The sequence below is a fragment of the Tachyglossus aculeatus genome, chromosome 10 (genome assembly GCF_015852505.1).
Source record: "Tachyglossus aculeatus isolate mTacAcu1 chromosome 10, mTacAcu1.pri, whole genome shotgun sequence".
NCBI lineage: Eukaryota > Metazoa > Chordata > Mammalia > Monotremata > Tachyglossidae > Tachyglossus > Tachyglossus aculeatus.
The window spans coordinates 4,482,186-4,501,421 of record NC_052075.1 but is presented as its reverse complement, the minus strand read 5'-3'; the positions used below and the strand labels follow the sequence as shown (position 1 = coordinate 4,501,421).

The 19,236-nt window shown below is 49.3% G+C and overlaps 1 protein-coding gene across 4 annotated transcripts in view; it reads right to left on the bottom strand.

The window, feature by feature from the left end:
• The window catches only part of AK4 (adenylate kinase 4), a 38,959-nt gene extending 20,667 nt beyond the window's left edge, over positions 1–18,292 (bottom strand). For 2 of the 4 annotated variants that reach the window (XM_038752515.1, XM_038752517.1), the window contains exon 1: positions 18,079–18,292. In XM_038752515.1, coding sequence (XP_038608443.1) covers positions 18,079–18,223 — 145 coding nt within the window. In that variant the 5' untranslated portion in view covers positions 18,224–18,292. The remainder of the gene's footprint in view (positions 1–18,078) is intronic. The other 2 variants (XM_038752518.1, XM_038752516.1) reach the window with 2 other exon arrangements.
• Between the last annotated feature and the right edge of the window lie 944 nt (positions 18,293–19,236).

The following is a 19,236-nucleotide window of genomic DNA, read 5'->3' as shown; positions in this document are numbered from 1 at the left end:
CTTGCTTTTCTGCTCACCCTAAATGGACCAGATTCTCCTCACCCACAACAGCTAACCCATCCCCACCAGGCCCCAGCATTTCATTCAGCCATTCATTCAATCTTATTTGCTGAGCGCTTGCTGTGTGCAGAGCACCGTACTAAGCGCTTAGAAAGTACAATTCGGCAATAAAGAGAGACAATCTCTGGCCACAGCGGGCTTACAGTTTTGAAGGGGGAAGCTAACAGCTTCTCCTCACAACGACAGCCCTCAGTTTTCCTGTTCTTCCAATCCAATCATATTTATTGAGTGCTTACTCTATAATAATAATAATGGCATTTATTAAGCACTTACTATGTGCAAAGCACTGTTCTAAGCACTGGGGATGTTACAAGGTGATCAGGTTGTCCCAAGGGGGCTGTACTCTGTGCAGAGCACTGTAGTAAGCGCTTGGGAGAGTACACTACAAGAATAAATAATAATAATAATAATAATGATGGCATTTGTTAAGCGCTTACTATGTGCAAAGCACTGTACTAAGCGCTGGGGAGGATATAAGGTGATCAGGTTGTCCCATGTGGGGCTCACAATCTTAATCCCCATTTTACAGATGAGGTAACTGAGGTTCAGAGAAGCTAAGTGACTTGCCCAAGGTTACACAGCAGACATGTGGCGGAGTCGGGATTCGAACCCATGGCCTCTGACTCCAAAGCCCAGGCTCTTTCCACTGAGCCACGCTGCTTCTCTTAAAGAAATAAAGAGAAATAAAGAGAAACGTCCCCCACCCACCCCAAAACTAGAAAAGATGTCTGACCAACTACAGAGCTACAAGCTTTTCCACTGCAGTAGCAAATCAATAATTCATAGCAAATCACAAAGGAGAGGATGCAGTTTGCTAGTTGCAAGTTTTTCTTCATCATCATCATCATCATCATCAATGGTCATTACTGAGTTCTTGAGGGCTTAGGCGCCATACTAAGTGCCTAGGACAGTAGAGCAGAAGCTGTACTCCATGTCCCACGTGGGGCTCACGGTCTTAATCCCCATTTTCCAGATGAGGGAACTGAGGCCCAGAGAAGTGAAGTGACTTGCTCAAGGCCACACAGCAGACAAGTGGTGGAACAAGGACTAGAACCCAGGTCCTTCTTACTCCCAGGCCTGGCCTCTATCCACTCAGCCACACTGCTTCTCACGCTTCCCCAGAAACCCCCCTTTCTTGCGCTAAACCGGTGGTAGGGATCTGGAGGTTGAGAGAGAGAGAGAAAAAGAGAATGGACTTACTTTTATTTCCCCACAAATCCACCGAGCTCAAACGTCTCCAAAGAGCAAATTTATTCTACTCTCTTTTTGACTGTCTCATGGCTCCTGGAGAGAGATCGCCTTTGTCCTGATGTCGAGAGGAGACGAGGCCGGCAGGGAACTTGGCCTGCTTTTTCAGGATTGGGCTGGACAAATTCTATTCCCACTTCTGAGCAGCGAAGTGACACACTGGGGTAGACCAATGGTGCATTAGGATTCTGTCTCCAAGGCAACGGAACTCTTGAAATGGTTGCCCTCCTAGACATCCATCATCCTCACGGTTAGGGATGGGCTGCCCAACACGCCTAACTCTTCCTTTTATATCCTAATTTTCCCTCTAACAACCGTTATGGGCCCCTCTCCCATTCACGCTTTCTTTAACTTTACTGTTATTTTGTGCCTGCACAACTTCCCTTAGTAATAGAACTGCTGGATGAAGAATAAATATTTTTTTTTCTTTTACCATTCTTTTTACCATCTTTTTCCCCCTTCTAGACTGTGAGCCCACTGTTGGGTAGGGACTGTCTCTATATGTTGCCAACTTGGACTTCCCAATAGCTTAGTACAGTGCTCTGCACACAGTAAGTGCTCAATAAATACGATTGATTGATTGATTGATTGATTACCATCCCACTGTCAAATTCCAAGAGGCAGCCAAATTTCCCGTTCGCTCTGCCCGCACCCTTTGCGATGTTGCCGATTTCGACTACGTCCCTTCTGAGCCTGCATCTTTCCAGACTGAAGCGCCAATCGATCGGCGATATTGGCAAGGGGCAGCCGTGGCCTAATGGAAAGAACCTGGGCCAGGAGTAAGGGGATCTGGGTTCTAAATCCCCGCCCTGCCACTAGCCTGCTGTGTGACCTTGGATCATCACTTAACTTCCCTGTGCCTCAGTTTTCGCATCTGTAACTTGGGGATTCAATATCTGTTCTCCCTCCTACTTAGACTGTGAGCCCCATGTGGGACAGGGACTGCTTCCCATCTGATTCACTTGACTCAACCCCAGTGCTTAGAATAGTGCTTGACAAGTAGTATATATATGCTATATATGTATATATGCTTGTACATATTTATTACTCTATTTATTTATTTTACTTGTACATAGCTATTCTATTTATTTTATTTTGTTAGTATGTTTGGTTTTGTTCTCTGTCTCCCCCTTTTAGACTGTGAGCCCACTGTTGGGTAGAGGCTGTCTCTATAGGTTGCCAACTTGTACTTCCCAAGCGCTTAGTACAGTGCTCTGCACACAGTAAGTGCTCAATAAATACGATTGATGATGATGATGATGAAGTAGTAAGTGCTTAACAATTTCAGGGACTCTAGACTGAGCTCACTGTGGGCAGGAAAGTGTCTATTGTTCTGTTGTACTCTCCCAAGCTCTTAGTACTGTGTGCTTTGCACACAGTAAGCGCTCAATTAATATGATCGAATGAATGAAGGCTTAATAATCATGAAAATATAATTTACTGGGTGTCTTCGGAGTGCCGTATGTTGTACAAAGCGCTTGGTTCCCTGCCCTCAAGGAGTTCACAGTCTAGAGAAGCGGCGTGGCTCAGTGGAAAGAGCCCGGGCTTGGGAGTTAGAGGTCATGGGTTCTAATCCCGCCTCTTCCACATGTCTGCTGTGTGACCTTGGGCAAGTCACTTAACTTCTCTGAGCCTCAGTTACCTCATCTGTAAAATGGGGATTAAGGCTGTGAGCCCTACATGGGACAACCTGATCACCTTGTATCCCCTCCCAGTGCTTAGAACAGTGCTTTGCACATAGTAAGCACTTAACAATTGCCAATTATTATTATTAATGGTTTCCTTTTTGTTTCTGGCTGTCCTCATAGAGAAGCTGTTCCATCCTTCTGTTGGTTCCCTCCACTTTTTTTAAAAAACCTAAGATATGATGACTGGAATTCCCCCGTCACGCTGGGAGAGAAGTTCCTGGCAGTGGTATTCCGGCTGCAGGTTATTTTCTTTGCCCCCTTCTGTGCCCAACAGCCTGCTCTATGTCCTAGTGGATAGTACACAGGCCTGGGTTCTAAACCCGGCTCTGCCCGTTGTCTGCTGTGTGACCTCGGGCATGTCACTTCACTTCTCTGGGCCTCAATGACCTCATCTGTAAAACGGGGATTAAGACCGTCAGCTCCATGTGGGACAGGAACTGTGTCCAACCAAATTAGCTTGCCCTTACCCCAGTGCTTAGAACAGTGCTTGGCACATAGTAAGCACTTAATATTATTATTGTTGTTCAGGTTTCCTTAGCCTTTCCGGCAGCCATGGCCCCCAAACCCTCGGCCAAGAGGCCTTCTGCGGTTCTTGCGTTGAAGCCGTGCGGGCAGACCTTTCCACCCGTCAAACTCAATTAGGGAAACTAAGCGAGTGACACGGTGGCCGGCACCTGCCACGGCTCAACAGCTGCTTGCCAAAGATGGATTTGGGGAGGGGAGGTCACAGAAGGCCACTCGAGAAGCCCCCAGTGGGTGGTGAGGCGACTGGGATAATAATAACGATGGTATTTGTTAAGCACTTACTATGTGCCAGGTACTGTACTAAGCGCCTGGGGTGGATCCAAGCAAATCGGATTGGACACGGTCCCTGTCCCACGTGGGGCTCACAGTCTCAATCCCCATTTTAGAGATAAGAGAACTGAGGCCTAGAGAAGTGAAGTCACTTACCCAGGGTCACACAGCAGACAAGCGGTGGAGTCAGAATTAGAACCCAAGACCTTCTGAATCTCAGGTCTGTGCTCTAGCTATTATGCCATGAGAGAGGAGGGGTGTCCCTGGGCGGTACGGCCCTTTGTGGATAATAATAATGATGGCATTTGTTAAGCGCTTACTATGTGCAAAGCACTGTTCTAAGCGCTGGGGAGGTTACAAGGTGATCAGATTGTCCCACGGAGGGCCTCACAGCCTTAATCCCCACTTTACAGATGAGGGAACTGAGGCACAGAGAAGTTAAGTGACTTGCCCAAAGTCACACAGCTGACAGTTGGAGGAGCCGGGATTTGAACCCATGACCTCTGACTCCAAAGCCCAGACTCTTTCCACTGAGCCACGGGGAATGTGTCTGTTTTTTGTTCTACTGTCCTCTCCCAAGTGTCTAGTATAGTGCTCTGCACACAATAAGTACTCATTAAATACGACTGACTGACTCACTGAAGAACGGTTCAAGACACTAAAGGCAAGGGGCTCTAGTATCCAAAGCCTTTTTATCAATTATAAACACCTGGATTTTGTTTCGGTCGGGGCGACAATCCAATAATAAATTCATCTGCCTCAACCGCTTCAAGAGGAAAAAAACAGGTTCAAGGTAATTCATACTTTCATACTTAAAAGGAAACTGATTCTGTTAAGGGTTCCTAGAGGGGAACCTTAAGAAATGGCTCTAGAAGGAAAATATGAAATCCAAATATATTGGTAAAATGTCCCCCCCCTTTGAAAGATGTGGGCAAAACCAACTGTACATCATTAATCAATCACTCAAACAATAGTACTTATTGAGCACCGAGGAAGTGCTCAGTTCCTAGAGCATGTCAGTCAATCGTATTTATTGAGCGCTTACTATTCAATCGTATTTATTGAGCACTTACTGTGTGCAGAGCACTGTACTAAGCACTTGGAAGAGTACAATAGAGCACTATAACGGACATAAAATGATACGTGCGAAAGGACGATTGGAAATTATTTTAGTGTCTCTCTCCTTTATTAGATGTATGGTCCTTGAGGGCAATGATTGTTTACTCTCTGCCCACAGCAGATCCTCAATAAATACTAATGATTGATTGATTAATGCTCTTTGATGCTCCACCTGCTCTTTTGGGCTCATGTTCAAGCCAAGGGGGCTGTTACACTGGTGACAACATATAATACTTAAAGTAATCTTGGTATTTGTGAAGAGCTTACTGTGTGCCAAGCACTGTACAAAGCACTGGGATAGCTAGAGAAGCAGCATGGCGTAAGGGATAGAACACAGGTCTGGGAATCGGGAGGTCAGGGGATCTAATCCCGGCTCTGCCACTTGTCTGCTGTGAGACCTTGGGCAAGTCACTTAACCTCTCTGGGCCTCTATTACCTCATATGTAAAATGGGGATGGAGACTGTGAGTGCCACACGGGGCAAGGACTGTGTCCAACTCAATGTGCTTGTATCCACCCCAGTGCTTAGTACAGCAGCTGGCACATAGTAAGCACTAGGAGAAGCAGCGTGGCTCATTGGAAATAGCACGGGCTTTGGAGTCAGAGGTCATGGGTTCAAATCCCGGCTCCACCACATGTCTGCTGTGTGACCTTGGGCAAGTCACTTAACTTCTCTGAGCCTCAGTTCCCTCATCTGTAAAATGGGGATTAAGACTGTGAGCCCCACGTGGGACAACTTGATCACCTTGTATCCCCCCAGCGCTTAGAACAGTGCTTTGCACATAGTAAGCACTTAACTGCCATCATTATTATTACCAAATACCACACCATAATTATTATGAGATAATCAGGTCAGACACATTCCCTGTCCAAAGACGGGGCTTTGCAGTCTTAAGGGAGACAGTGAAAGAAGATGTTGAATTCCCATTTCACAGAGGAGGAAACTGAGGCCCAGATAAGTTCAGTGCCTTTGGCCACAGTCACCCAGCCGGCGAGTGCCCTGCACACAGTAAGCGCTCAATAAATACGATTGAATGAATGAATGAGTGGAGGAGCCTGGATTGGAATCCAGGTGTTCTCTGCCCACTGAATTAAAACGAGGGAAGGAAACGCGTCTCCGAAGCCGCTCCGTCTGCCCATTAGGCAAAGACTCCTTCCCGAACCTGTCGACGAGGAGGCTTTTATCCCCCAGAGAAACAGCATCAGCTATTCTTATCAAGATGTATTTTTAGGCGAGTTGGCCGAGTGAAGCAGCGAGCTGAGTCCGGCAGCTGAGCAAACAGAAGTGGAAAGCACCTGCCTCAGTGGGCCTAGATCTTCCCGTCCCCCACACCCTGCACGTAAGGTGATCCCCGGCCAGGAGACATGTGTGACGTCCCCCGTGCTTAGCTGGGCACCCCACCTACGAGGACGACGACACATGTGCCATGGGAGTCTGTCAGGTTCACCCCTCCATCTCCCCACCTGCTCCAGAGCTGCGGCGATTCCTTTCATTCAGTCATTCATTCACGTTTATTGAGCGCTCACTGTGCAAGAGAAGCGCTTAAGAAAGTCTTGTCTTATGCTGTCGAGATAGTAAAATACAATGCTAAACGGACACGTCCCCTGCCCACGACGAACTTACGGTCTAGAGGGGGAGACGGACATTAATGGAAATAAATAAATGACAGATGAGGACAGAAGTGCTGCGGGGCTGGGAAGGGGGAAGAAGAAAGGGAGCAAGTCGGGGTGACACAGACGGGTAGCCCGTGGAGAGGTCTGAGGCGGGGGAGGCCGGACCCCTCAAACGGAGACACCGAAGGGAACCCCGTCATCCCGCCCCAGGAAGAGATGGAGGACCCCAGAGGGCGGTGAAGGGGGGTAGAGTAGGCGAGACTGTGAGCCCACTGTTGGGTAGGGACTGTCTCTATGTGTTGCCAATTTGTACTTCCCAAGCGCTTAGTACAGTGCTCTGCACATAGTAAGCGCTCAATAAATACGATTGATTGATTGATTGACTGTCAGCTCGTTGTGGGCAGGGAATGTGTCTGCTTATTGTTGTACTGTCCTCTCCCAAGTGCTTAGTACAGTGCTCTGCACACAATAAGCACTCAATAAATACGACTGAATGAATGAAAGGCATCCGGTCAGGGGTGAGGGTGGTCAACCAGTCCCCTCCGCCCCTGTCCCGCCGGGACCCAGGCCCAAAGACTCGGGAGCAGGGGCCTCAGCGTGTAAGTCCCAGAGAGGAGTCGGAAAGACTGCCAGGGCAGAAGCAATAATAACTCCGCTCTATCCACTACGCCATGCTGCTTCTCTTAGATTCTCCTAGGAGTTTGCTCACCCCTACCTTACGGAAACTCACTCTGTAGTGCTCGCCACAACTACCGCCATGCACTTGTGCACCACCACATCCTCCAACCTCGAGGAACTCCGAAGCAATAATGATTGTGGTAGTTTATAAACACCGTATTCCAAGCACTGTTCTAATAATAATAATGATGATGGCATTTGTTAAGCTCTTACTATGTGCTAAGCACTGTTCTAAGCGCTGGGGAGGGGAATACAAAGTGATCAGGTTGTCCCACGTGGGGCTCACAGTCTTCATCCCCATTTTTGAGATGAGGTAACTGAGGCCCAGAGAAGTGACTTGCCCCAAGTCACACAGCTGACAAGTGGCGGAGCCGGGATTAGAACCCACGATCTCTGGCTCCCAAGCCCGGGCTCTTTCCACTGCGCCATGCTGCTTCTCGTCTAGGCACTGGGGTAGACACAACACGATCAGAACCCACACAATCCCTGTCTTACGATGAGGCTCATGGTCCACAGGGGAGGGAAAAAGGGAATTTCATCCCTATTTCCTGGTTGAGGAAACTGAGGCACGCGGCAGCCACCAAACCAGGCAGCCGTAGTCGAACATTTCCTAACACCCTGATGACATTCCAGCCGGAACGTGTTCCGGCAGGACTGAGGGCAACTGGGAGCTGGAGGCAATTGTTGGCCAACTTGAAAGTTCTGAAGCGGTTGCCAAGGGTGTTGTATTTTAACAACCTGAGAACTTTTGGACTGGAGGCTTAGCGGGTCAGCCTGACATCTGCAAATCGGGAGAAAGCCAGCACGGTCCTGGGCGTATGTGGACCAGGGACATAGGCAGCGGGTGCCAAACTCTCCGGAGAACATGATGTTACAAGAGTTTGGACGTGAACCCCACGCTCAAGGAAGCGTGATGCGGAACATGGGCTTTGTGTGGGGTATGAGCTGCAGTGTCATCCATTCATTCATTCACTCAATCGTATTTATTGAACGCTTACTGTGTGCAGAGCACTGTATTCAGCGCTTGGGAGAGTACAACAGAACAATAAACACACTCCCCGCATACAGTCTAGAAAGGGAGACAGACATTAATAGAAATAAATAAATGACATATATGGCTCTTCAAGGTGAATAAATCATGGCACAGTGGATAGAGCCCGGGCCTGGGGGTCAGAAGGTCATGGGCTCTAATCCCGGCTCCGCCGCTCATCTGCTGTGTGACCTTAGGCGAGTTGCTTCACTTCTCTGGGCCTCAGTGACCTCATCTGTAAAGCGGGGATTGAGACTGCGAGCCTCACGTGGGACAAGGACTGTGTCCAATCTGATTTACCTGGATCCACCCCAGTGCTTCGTACAGTGCCTGGCATGGAGTTAGAGCTTAACAAACACCTCTATTATTATTACGAGTTATAGATAATCAAATCGGGTACAGTCCCCGTCCCACATGGAGCTGCTCACCGAGGAGAACGGATAGGTTAGACCTATTTTCCAGATTCAAAAAACCAAGGCGTCCAACGCCTGGAATGATCCTGGGTCTTCCGGCCGCACAGTGATTTCCAGCCCCCTAAACAAATGCTCTGAGACGGAACCCGGCAGACGAGGCTTCCTCCCACCTGAAAGATGCTCTCAGCCCGGCCGGGGCTCTTGCCAGCCCAATGCCAACTGGCTGGAGCCCACCGGCAGAATGAGGGGACGTTATTCCTGATGACACACATCCGGGAAGAGTGGTCGCTATTCCGGCTCACACTCCTGGATGAGTACTCTCAATCAGTGGTTTTTGTTGAGCGCTTACTATGTGCACAGTACTGTACTAAGCACTTGGAAGAGGACGACAGAATTAGCGGACATTTTCTCTGCCCACAACAATCCTACGGTCTAGAGGGAGGGGCAGGTGTTAATTCATTCATTCAATCGTATTTATTGAGCGCTTACTGTGTGCAGAGCACTGTACTAAGCGCTTACTAGCAGAGTAATTAATAGCAGAGTAGCATGGTGGAGTTGAGAAGCAGTGTGGCATAGTGGATAGAGCCCAGGCCTGAAAGTCGGAAAGCTGTGGGTTCTAATCCCGGCTCTGCCACTTATCTGGCTGTGGGATCTTAGGCTAGTCACTTCATTTCTCTGGGCCTCAGTTACCTCATCTGTAAAATAATAATAATAATAATAATAATAATAATGATGGCATTTATTAAGCGCTTAATGTGCAAAGCACTGTTGTAAGCGCTGGGGAGGATACAAGGTAATCAGGTTGTCCCACGGGGGACTCACATTCTTAATCCCCATTTTCCAGATGAGGGAACTGAGGCACAGAGAAGTGAAGTGACTTGCCCAAAGTCACCCAGCTGACAATTGGTGGAGCCGGGATTTGAACCCATGACCTCTGACTCCAAAGCCCGTGCTCTTTCCACTGAGCCACGCGGACTGTGAGCCCTATGTGGGACAGGGACTATGTCCAACCTTATTTGCTTGTATCTGTCCCACCGCTTAATAAAGTGCAGGGCACATAGTAAGTGCTTAACAAATACCGCAACTATTATTATTATTATTAAGTAATTTATATGTAATTTAAAGATGTGTTGTATTGTATTGTACTTTCCCAAGCGCTTAGTACAGTGCTCTGTGCACAGTAAACACTCAATAAATACGATTGAATGAATAAGTGCTGTGGGGTTGGGGATGGGGCGAACAGCAAATGTCCAAGGGTCCCAGAGCCAAGGGCACAGAAGGGAGAGCGAGTCGGGAAAATGAGGGTTTAATCGGAGAAGGCCTCTCGGAGCAGGTGTGACCTCAATAAGGCTTTGAAGGTGAAGAGAGTGGAGGTCTGGAGGATAGATATAGAGGAGAGGACGTGGGAAAGGGGTCGGCGGCGTGATAAGCGAGATCGCGGAATAGCGAGTGGGCTGGGAGTAGAGGGGGCAGAACGTGCGGGCTGGACTGGAGTAGGAGAGCAGCGAGATAAGGTAAGAAGGGGGCAAGCTCTTGGAGTACTACAGCACAAGATTCATTCATTCATTCATTCAATCGTATTTATTGAGCGCTTACTGAGTGCAGAGCACTGTACTAAGCGCTTGGGAAGTACAAGTGGGCAACATATAGAGACGGTCCCTACCCAACAGCGGGCTCACAGTCTAAAAGGGGGAGAAAGACAACAAAACAAAACCTATTAACAAAATAAAATAAATAGAATATGTACAAATAAAAAAGAGTAATAAATACACACAAACATATATACATATATACAGGTGCTGTGGGAAGGGGAAGGAGGTAAGGCGGGGGGGATGGGAAGAGGAAGGAGGGGGCTCAGTCTGGGAACAAGATGCCCTAGTAGCGGTGGTAACATTGTAGCGTTGGTGCCTGGGGGGAATCATTCATTCAGTTGTATTTACTGAGCGCTTACTGTGTGTAGAACACTGCATTAAGCTCTTGGAAAGTACAATTCGGCAACAGACAGAGACAATCCCTACCCAACAACGGGCTCACAGGTTCTGCTACAATATCACCTTTGCTGTCTTAAACAGTCGAGTTCACCTACCAAGTGGCTGTGGAAGGGGCGGACAAGTGCTTCGCACAGTCAATCAATCAGCCGTATTTATTGGGCGCTTACTGTGTTCAGAGCACTGCACTAAGCACTCGAGAGAGTACAATACAAGACATTCATTCATTCAATCGTATTTACTGAGCGCTTACTGTGTGGAAAGCACTGTACTAAGCGCTTGGGAAGTACAAGTTGGCAACATATAGAGACGGTCCCTACCCAACAACGGGCAAGACAGCTGGTAGACACATTCCAGGCCTGCAACCAGCTTACATAAGCCCACAATGAGAGGGAGAGACAGAACATTAAAAGAAATAAATAAATTACAGATCTGCACATAAGTGCGGTGGGGCTGAGGGAGGGGGTGAATAAAGTGTGTAAATCCTAGTGAAAGGGTGATGCAGAAGGAAGTGGGCGAGGAGCAAATGAGGGCTTAGTCAGAGAAGGCTTCTTGGAGGAGATGCGCTTTCAATAAGGCTTCGTACGGAGCTCTGCACACAGTAAGTGCTCAGGAAATACCTGTAATTGATTTTAGGTGGCTCATCTTCCAACTGGGCTCCAAACTGAAATCCTCTGGATGATAGCTTTAATTCTATTTGTTCTGACGACTTTGACACCTGTCTACATGTTTTGTTGTCTGTCTCCCCCTTCTAGGCTGTGAGCCCGTTGTTGGGTAGGGACCGTCTCTTTGTGTTGCCGACTTGGACTTCCCGAGCGCTGAGTCCAGTGCTCTGCACACAGTAAGCGCTCAATAAATACGATTGAATGAATGATAGCCTAGGCTTTCCATGCAATAACCAATTTTCACAAGCATTTTTTTAAAATGGCATTTATTAAGCACTTACTATGTGCAAAGCACTGTTCTAAGTGCTGGGGAGGTTACAAGGTTGTCCCACGGGGGGCTCACGGTCTTAATCCCCATTTTTCAGATGAGGGAACTGAGGCCCAGGGAAGTGAAGTGACTTGCCCAAAGTCACACAGCTGACAAGTGGCGGAGCCAGGATTTGAACCCATGACCTCTGACTCCAAAGCCCGGGCTCTTTCCGCCGAGCCACGCTGCTTCTCAACACACACAGAGCTGAAGAGGACGTCCACAGCAAACCCGGTGTTCTAGCTCTGCCACCTTCTGATTCACCAGATGGTATTTTGGAGGCAGGGGAAGGGAAGATGGATTAGTCAGGCCAGGCATGGCTGAAAGCCAGATCTATCACTATCCTCGGGCCCCGGGCCCAAGTATTGACCGGTCCCTGCAGCAGCCATTTCCAACGAGGCCGGGATGAATCCCCGTGTGCTTAATTCAACACATCCCGTCCTGTCCTCTCCTAAGCCATCAGAGAAGAGGTTTCTTCTTTACTTTTTTTTTTAACGCTGTTTACCTTGGAAGAACAAAGTGGCCTTTGAGCACAACACTGACATTCATTCATTCATTCAATAGTATTTATTGAGCGCTTACAGCTCAGCCCTCCGCAGGAGTTATAAATGGAGGGCATTCCAGACACGGTTCCGACAGCGAGAGAAGAGAGGCGAGGCTCTGACCTCCCTCCTCTCAGCCCCCAATCCACTGTACTCCTCCTTCCTCCCACCCGCCCCACAGCCCCACCGTCAAAAATGGTTCTGGCTAGAATAATAATAATAATGATGACATTTGTTAAGCGCTTACTATGTGCACTAAGCGCTGAATAATAATAATGGCATTTGTTAGATGCTATGTGCAAAGCTCTGTTCTAAGCGCTGGGGAGGATACAAGGTGATCAGGTTGTCCCACGTGGGGCTCCCAGGCTTCATCCCCATTTTACAGATGAGGGAACTGAGGTCCAGAGAAGTGAAGTGACTTGCCCAAAGTCACACAGCTGACAATTGGCAGAGCCGGGATTTGAACCCACGACCTCTGACTCCCAAGCCAGGGCTCTTTCCATCGAGCCACGCTGCTAGCTCCGGGGCAAGGAGGCGAAGGCTCTGAACTCCGGATTCACCGTCCCCCTTAGAGGTGGTTCTGGCCAGAGGCCAACTAATAATAATGATAATTATGGTACTTGTTATGGGCTTAATATGGCCAAGCGCTATTCTAAGCGCTGGGGTAGATACAAGTCAAACAGGTTGGACACAGTCCCTGTCCCATCTGGAGCTCAAGCTCTTAATCTCCATTTTACAGATGAAGTAACTGAGGCCCAGAGAAGTGACATGACCTGCCTGAGGTCACATAGCAGACGAGCGGCAGAGCCGGGATTAGAACCCAGGTCCTTCTTACTCCCAGGCCTGGGCTCTACCCACTAACCCACACTGCTAGGGAGCGGTGAACCAGGTGGGGACAGGGACAGTGAAGACTCCTCACCCCTGGCCGCCCTCTCTGCGGGTTGCGGGGAGTGTGAAAGTGCAACAGTTGGGACATTCATTCATCCATTCAATCGCATTTATTGAGCGCTTACTGTGTGCAGAGCACTGTACTAAGCGCTTGGGAAGTACAAGTTGGCAACATATAGAGACGGTCCCTACCCAACAGCGGGCTCACAGTCTAGAAGGAGGAGACAGAGAACAAAACAAAACTTATTAACAAAATAAAATAATTCGAATAAATATGTACAAATAAAATAGAGTAATAAATACGTACAAACATATATACAGGTGCTGGGGGGGGGGGGGGAGGAGGCAAGGTGGGGGGGAGGGGGAAAGGAAGGAGGGGGAACTGAGTGATTTTACCACAAGGGAACTGAGGCCCAGAGAAGTGAAGTGACTTGCTCAAAGTCACGCATCAGACAAGTGGCAGACCTGGGATCAGAAGCCATGACCTTCTGATTCCCAGGCCCGGGCTCTAACCACTAGACCATGCTGCCTCTCTATAATAATCATGGTATTTGTTAAGCGCTTACTATGTGCAAAGCACTGTTCTACGCGCTGGGGGGATACAAGGTGATCAGGTTATCCCAGGTGGGGCTCACAGTCTTAATCCCCATTTTACAGATGAGGGAACTGAGGCACCGAGAAGTGAAATGACTTGCCCGAAGTCACCCAGCTGACAGGTGGCGGAGCCGGAATTTGAACCCATGACCTCTGACTCCCAAACCAGGGCTCTTGCCACTGAGCCACAAGGACTGTGTGGGGGGAATGTCAAATGTTAAAGGGGTCCAGGGCCAAGTGCGTAGGCGACGCAGAGAGAGGGGGAAAGGGGGCAAATGAGGGGTGAGTCGGGGGCTCCTCCTCCGGTTCCCCTGTGTCCTGTCCCAGTGTGAGAGCCGTTTGGCTGGGTGGACTGGCCTTTCATTCACTCAATCATTCAATCATATTTATTGAGCGCTTACTGTGTGCAGAGCACTGTACTAAGCGCTTGGGAAGTACAAGTTGGCAACATATAGAGACGGTCCCTACCCAACAGTGGTCCCACTGACCTTTCCTGTGCCCAGCACGTAACACACCTACCACTTCTTGCTAGGCAGCAGCAGAAGGATGAGGAAACCGCCCCCCTCCGACTCCCACCCTGGGCGACCCACCCCTCAAACCTCCCTCCCATCCCCACTTGTGCCCCATACTCTTCCAGGTGCCTGCACACCTTTCTTTCCCCTCTGATACAGGCCAAGCCCTCTCTGTGCTCCCAACCTCCCCATACCACCCCCAATTCTTCCTTCCCCCGATGCCCGTGCCCAAATTTCTCCCCCGTCCCCCCAACCTCCCCAAGACACACACCCAACCTCCCCCAGACCACACCCCGAAGCCTCCCCCAGACCCATACATCCCCAAATCTCCCCAGAACTGCACCCACAAACCTCCCCCAGACCCACACTCCACCAACCTCCTCCAAACCCACACTCCACCAACCTCCTCCAGACCCACACCTGCCAACCTCCCCCAGACCCACACTCACCAACCTCCCCCAGACCCACACGCCCAGAGCTCACCAGACACGCACCCACAACCCTTCCCCAGATCTGGACCCACCAACCTCCCGCAGACTGGCACCCCCAAACCTCCCCGAGACCCACACCCACCAACCTCCCCCGTACACACATCTCCAAATCTCCCCAGATCTGCACCCACAAGCCTCCCCCAGACCCACATCCCCAAGCCTCCCCCAGACCCACACCCCCAAATCTCCTCCTGACCCACACCCACCAGCCTACCCCATAAACACACCCACAAACCTGCACCCACAAACCTCCCAGGGACACACGCCCCCTCACAAACCTCCCCATACACCCACACTCCCAAACCTCCCCCAGACCCTCACCCACCCCCGTCAAAGACCCACATCCCCAAACCTCCCCCAGACCCACTCCCCAAACTTCCCCATACACCCCCCAACCTCCCCCAAACGCACCCCCCAAAACCTCCCCATACACCCCCCCCAAAGCCTCCCCCAGACCCACCCCCACCCCCCAGGCCCACACCCCAAAACCTCCCCATACACCCCCCAAAGTCTCCCCAGACCCACCCCCCCAAAAACACACACACAACACACAAACACACACACACACGTTGCCCCCCCCCCCCCCACCAGTCCATCTGCACCCCCGACTCAAAAGACCAGTCCCCAAGGGAGAACCCACCAACGTGGCTCAGCGGAAAGAGCCCAGGCTGTGGAGTCAGAGGTCATGAGTTCGAATCCCGGCTCTGCCATCTGTGTGCTACGTGACCCGAGGCAGGTCACTTCGCTTCTCTGGGCCTCGGGGATTCATTCAATTCAATCGTATTTATTGAGCGTTTACTGTGTGCAGAGCACTGTACTAAGCACGTGGGAAGTACAGGTCGGCAACCTATAGGGACGGTCCCTACCCAACAGCGGGCTCACAGTCTAAAAGGGGGAGACAGACAACAAAACAAAACATATTAACCAAATGAAATAAATAGAATAAAAATGTACAAATAAAATAGAGTAATAAATACGTACAAACATATATACATATATACAGGTGCTGTGGGGAGGGGAAGGTGGGAGGGATGGGGAGGGAAGGAAGGTCCCTACCCAACAGCGGGCTCGCAGTCTAGAAGGGGGAGACAGACAACAAAACAAACATATTAATCAAATAAAATAAATAGAATAAATATGTACAAATAAAATAAATAGAGTAATAAATACGTACAAACATATATACATATATACAGGTGCTGTGGGGAGGGGAAGGGGGTAAGGCGGAGGGGATGAGGAGGGAGAAGAGGTCCCTACCCAACAGCGGGCTCGCAGTCTAGAAGGGGGAGACAGACAACAAAACAAACAAATTAACCAAATAAAATAAATAGAATATGTACAAATAAAATGAATAGAGTAATAAATACGTAAACATATATACATATATACAGGTGCTGTGGGGAGGGGGAGGGGGAGGAGGGGGAGAGGAAGAAGGGGGCTCAGTCTGGGAAGGCCTCCTGGAGGAGGTGAGCTTCTGCCACATGTCTGCTGTGTGACCTTGGTCGAGTCACAACTTCTCAGAGCCTCAGTTCCCTCATCTGTAAAATGGGGGTGAAGACTTGAAGACGTGGGACAACTTGAGCACCTTGTATCCCCCCCAGCGCTTAGAGCAGTGCTTTGCACATAGTAAGCGCTTAACAAATGCCGTCATTATGATTACTATTGTTGTTCTCCGACGGGGGGCGGGGTGTAAAGGGATCCCGGGCGTCCCCGCCCCCTCCGGGCAGGGGCTGCCTGCGGCCCGGCACGTACACGCGGGGAACACGGACGGGGACACACCGTTCATTCATTCAATCGTATTTATTGAGCGCTTACTGCGCGCAGAGCACTGTACTAAGCGCTTGGGAAGTCCAAGTTGGCAACATCTAGAGACGGCCCCTACCCAACAGCGGGCTCACAGTCTAGAAGGGGGAGACAGACAACAAAACATATTAATAAAATAAAATCAATCAATCGTATTTATTGAGCGCTTACTGTGTGCAGAGCACTGTACTAAGCGCTTGGGAAGTACAAGTTGGCAACATATAGAGACAGTCCCTACCCAACAGTGGGCTCACAGTCTAAATCAATCAATCAATCGTATTTATTGAGCGCTTACTGTGTGCAGAGCACTGTACTATCTAAAGTACAGTCTAAAAAGGGGGAGACAGAGAACAAAACCAAACAAATAAAATAAAATACATAGAATAGATATGTACAAGTAAAATAAATAAATAAATGTACAAACATATACATATATACAGGTGCTGTGGGGAAGGGAAGGAGGTAAGATGGGGGGATGAAGAGGGGGATGGAGACTGTACTATCTAAGGTACAGTCTAAAAGGGGGAGACAGAACAAAACCAAACATACTAACAAAATAAAATAAATGGAATAGATATGTCCAAGTAAAATAAATAAATAAATAGAGTAATAAATCTGTACAAACATATATACAGGTGCTGTGGGGAAGGGAAGGAGGTAAGATGGGGGGATGAAGAGGGGGACGAGGGGGAGAGCACTTAGTACAGTGCTCTGCACACAGTAAGCGCGCAATAAATACGATTGATTGATTGATTGAGAGGAAGGAAGGGGCTCAGTCTGGGAAGGCCTCCTGGAGGAGGTGAGCTCTCAGTAAGTAATAAATCAATCAATCGCATTTATTGAGCGCTTACTGTGTGCAGAGCACTTTACTAAGCGCTTGGGAAGTACAAGTTGGCAACATATAGAGACAGTCCCTACCCAACAGTGGGCTCACAGTCTAAAAGGGGGAGACAGAGAACAAAACCAAACATACTAACAAAATAAAATAAATGGAATAGATATGTACAAGTAAAATAAATAGAGTAATAAATCTGTACAAACATATATACAGGTGCTGTGGGGAAGGGAAGGAGGTAAGATGGGGGGATGAAGAGGGGGACGAGGGGGACGAGGGGGAGAGCACTTAGTACAGTGCTCTGCACACAGTAAGCGCTCAATAAATACGATTGATTGATTGAGAGGAAGGAAGGGGCTCAGTCTGGGAAGGCCTCCTGGAGGAGGTGAGCTCTCAGTAAGTAATAATTATATCCAGGTGCTGTGGGGAAGGGAAGGAGGTAAGATGGGGGGATGGAGAGGGGGACGAGGGGGAGAGCACTCAGTACAGTGCTCTGCACACAGTAAGCGCTCAATAAATACGATTGATTGACTGAGAGGAAGGAAGGGGCTCAGTCTGGGAAGGCCTCCTGGAGGAGGTGAGCTCTCAGTAAGTAATAATTATATCCAGGTGCTGTGGGGAAGGGAAGGAGGTAAGATGGGGGGGATGGAGAAGGGGGCGAGGGGGAGAGGAAGGAAGGGGCTCAGTCTGGGAAGGCCTCCTGGAGGAGGTGAGCTCTCAGCAGGGCCTTGAATAAGTATGCACAAATAAATACATAAATAGAGTAATAAATACGCAGAAACAGACAGACCCCCCCGGAGTGTCCTCACCGGTGCCGGCGGCGATGTGTTGGCGGAGGAAGCGGCCGCTGGGCAGGTGGTGCAGGCCGAAGCAGTGGGCCAGCCGCTGGCACACCGTGCCCTTCCCCGAGCCCGGCGGCCCCAGCATCACTGCCCGGAGCAGCTGGGATGCCATCGCCGGCGACCAGGAGGAGAAGGAGGAGGAGCAGGAGAAGGAGAAGGAGGAGAAGGAGAAGGAGAAGGAGGAGAAGGAGGGAAAGAAAAAAAAAACCCACCCGACTTCTGCCCTGCCAGCCCACCCTCTCCTCCCTCCACCGGGCACGGGAGCGATGGGCAGCGCCGGCGGAGAAGGAGGAGCAGAGCGGAGCGGGGGAGACTCCCCCGGACTCCGCCTCCCCGAGGGACACGCCCCTCCAGCCACTCATTCATTCAATCGTATTTATTGAGCGCTTATTCATCATCAAGCGTATTTATTGAGCGCTTACTATGTGCAGAGCACTGTACCAAGCGCTTGGGAAGTACAAACTGGCAACCTATAGAGACGGTCCCTACCCAACAGCGGGCTCACAGTCTAAAAGACTATTCTATTTATTTTCTTTTGTTAATAGGTTGGGTTTTGTTCTCTGTCTCCCCCTTCTAGACCGTGAGCCCGCTGTTGGGGAGGGACCGTCTCTGTAGGTTGCCAACTTGGACTTCCCCAGCGCTTAGTCCAGTGCTCTGCACACAGTAAGCGCTCAGTAAATACGATTGATTTACTTCCCAAGCGCTTAGTCCAGTGCTCTGCACACAAAGTGGATAATCCGTATCTCCTACCTCCTTCCCTTCCCCACAGCACCTGTATATATGTATATATTTTTGTACATATTTATTACTCTATTTATTTATTTATTTTACTTGTACATATCTATTCTATTTATTTTATTTTGTTAGTATGTTTGGTTTTGTTCTCTGTCTCCCCCTTTTAGACTGTGAGCCCACTGTTGGGTAGGGACTGTCTCTATATGTTGCCAACTTGTACTTCCCAAGCGCTTAGTCCAGTGCTCTGCACACAGTAAGCGCTCAATAAATACGATTGATGATGATGATAATCTACCAGCTCCACCAGTTGTCAGCCATGTGACTTCGGGCAAGTCACTTCACTTCTCTGTGCCTCAGTTACCTCATCTGTAAAATGGGGATTGACTGTGA